The 2,629-nt window shown below is 23.4% G+C and overlaps 1 protein-coding gene across 1 annotated transcript; it reads right to left on the bottom strand.

Moving 5' to 3' along the window:
• Positions 1 to 299: 299 nt before the first annotated feature.
• Positions 300 to 2,429, bottom strand: PRSY57_1036600 (dynamin-like protein; the record flags this gene model as incomplete). Its single annotated transcript, XM_012907953.2, has 1 exon — positions 300 to 2,429. One exon carries the CDS (start codon positions 2,427 to 2,429, stop codon positions 300 to 302), a length of 2,130 nt encoding a protein of 709 aa, XP_012763407.1.
• Positions 2,430 to 2,629: the final 200 nt, after the last annotated feature.

The raw sequence follows: 2,629 nt of genomic DNA, 5'->3' as shown, positions 1-2,629 counted from the left end.
TATATATGTGAAGAAAAATTTATAAATTGTTAAATATTTTAAATGGACATTGTTCTAATAGATATATATATATATATATATATATATATATATATATATATATATAATATATATATAAGAAAAAAAAGAATGATATTACCAAAATAGATAGATCCCAAATATATATATATATATATATATATATATATATATATATATATATATATATATATATATATATATATATTTATATTTATATTTATATTTACATACATGTGCTAGTTTTATTTCCTTTGCTTATACATAAAAATCTTATCATTTTAAACTTCTTGGTTCCTAATCTCGGCCAACATTTTTATTGCTTGATTTAAAGATTCCAGATTTTTTTTGCAGTTATTTCTTTTTACTTTAATAGATGAACATTCATTAAATAAGTTGAAAAGTTCCCCATTATGTAAATTTGATATTAAAACTTTCTGCATAGTTTTTCTCGATGTATTAACCATAAAATGCATAATTGCTTTAGGTACAGCATCTGCTATATGTTTTCTAACAATATTAAAATAATTATTAATTAATGATTTTATTAAGTCAATTTCTATTATTTCTTTAGATGAAGATGAATATTCTGGTATAATTTTTTCTGGAATCACTGGTAAAACAAAAACATTTTCTCTATTATTATTTATATTAGTAATTTTGGTACCTTCTTTATTTCTATAAGATTTAACATCTTCTTTATGTTTCCACATTTTCATTTCTTCTTTATATGTATTATTATGGTGTATAGTTGAATAATTCATATTACTTCCACATGTTTCTTGATATTCTCTTTTTGGACGCTGTAACATTTTATGATTATGTTTAGGGTGAACTACTGTATCTAATTCATCTATATAATCATTATCTTTATCATATACATTTTTCATAAAATGTTCATTTAAAAAGTCAGGATGACTTGTATTAATATATGATAATTCAATTAACATTAAATTTTTTATCATTTCTTTCGTTGGTTGTAAACAATCTTTTAATAATATTTTCACTTGTTCATTTATAGCACTCTTTAAATTAGTAAATCTTTCCATATCTGCTATACGACAATTATCAACTATTTTTAATAATTCTTCATATACCTGATCAGCACAACGAAGTGAAGGTTCCTTTAAACAATTTATTAATTTTTTTATTAACGTTTCAAAAGCACTTTCTGGTACAAATAATGCTCCTCGTGGACCACTAGAATTTCTTATAGCTATTCGAATTTCTTCATCTGTTAACATTTCTAATGGTGAAAAATCATTTAATGATTTTATATACCAATCATTAAATATATAATGTATTCTTGCGCCACCTTTTAATTCATCAACTCTATCTTTATAAAAAACTTTTCCATCTATTATATCTTGATACTGTTGTGAAAATTTGGTTATATAATTAACTAATACTGCTAAATATTCTGAACGATTCATATTATCCATAGGTTCACCTAATTCTAATAATCGTTCTTCTTCAATACTTTTTAATGAATCAATTTTAGGTTTTAAAAATGGTACTGTATTTTTGATATGCTCAATTAATATATTATTTAATTTTTTGGCTAAATTCTTTATACCACATTCCATAATACATTCCATTTGATTTGAAAAATCAATACATTGACTAAAGTATTCTTCTTCTTTTTTAATAGACATTTCAATAGTAATATTATCTTCTACATCTTTCTGACTTCGACAAACAACAGCTACAAAACCTTTCTTCAAAGGATAAAGTGATCCACTAATCATTTTCTTCCATATTTCAGGTTTTTCAACCATATCACATTTAGTTATAACACCTATAGTCCTTTCATGTTTGGGATCTACATTTCTAGCCATTTTCAAACTATCTGAATTAGCTAAATCAATATTAGCAGATGAAACAGCTAAAATGATACAATTGGGATTCTTTATATATTTATTTACTAAATTTACTATTTGCTCCTCTACATTTTGTGGCTGGTTCCCAACAGGGACCTTTGTTAAACCAGGTAAATCAATTAAAGTTAAATCTAAAACATCATTTTTATGAATCTCAATTATAATAGGAGTTTCTTTTATACATTTATTACCCCCAGTAATTTCTTCTGTAACGTCAATTAATATTTCATTCAGAATAGAAAAATCATCTATATGTTTTTCTACTCTATTATTATCATAATCACAATATGTTAAGGTACAATAACAATCATCTGATTTAGAATTCGTTAGCTGAATTATTATTGGAGTCCGAGTTACTATATCTTCTCCTTTAGGCATAAAACTTAAACCTACTAATGATTCTAGTAATGAGGTTTTTCCAACTGATTGAGCCCCTACCACTGCTATATGTGGTAAGCTCAAAGTTTCACTACTAATAAAAGATGATAAAACATTCTGTAATTTGTTTACAATCGGTACTAATTTATCCATTCTAAAATGTACACATAAAAAAATATATATGCATAAATATATATATATATATATATTTATCTATTTATTTAATAGTAATAATAACACATAGTTCTTATTTTGATTTTCTGGCTCTTTATATATACTAATTATAATGGATAAATTAAATATCTTAAATGATAACCTCTAATCATATAATCACAACAAACCAAATATTATTT

This window comes from Plasmodium reichenowi, chromosome 10 (assembly GCF_001601855.1).
Source record: "Plasmodium reichenowi strain SY57 chromosome 10, whole genome shotgun sequence".
In the NCBI taxonomy this organism is placed as follows: Eukaryota; Apicomplexa; class Aconoidasida; order Haemosporida; family Plasmodiidae; genus Plasmodium; species Plasmodium reichenowi.
This window is presented reverse-complemented; position numbering and strand designations above follow the sequence as displayed.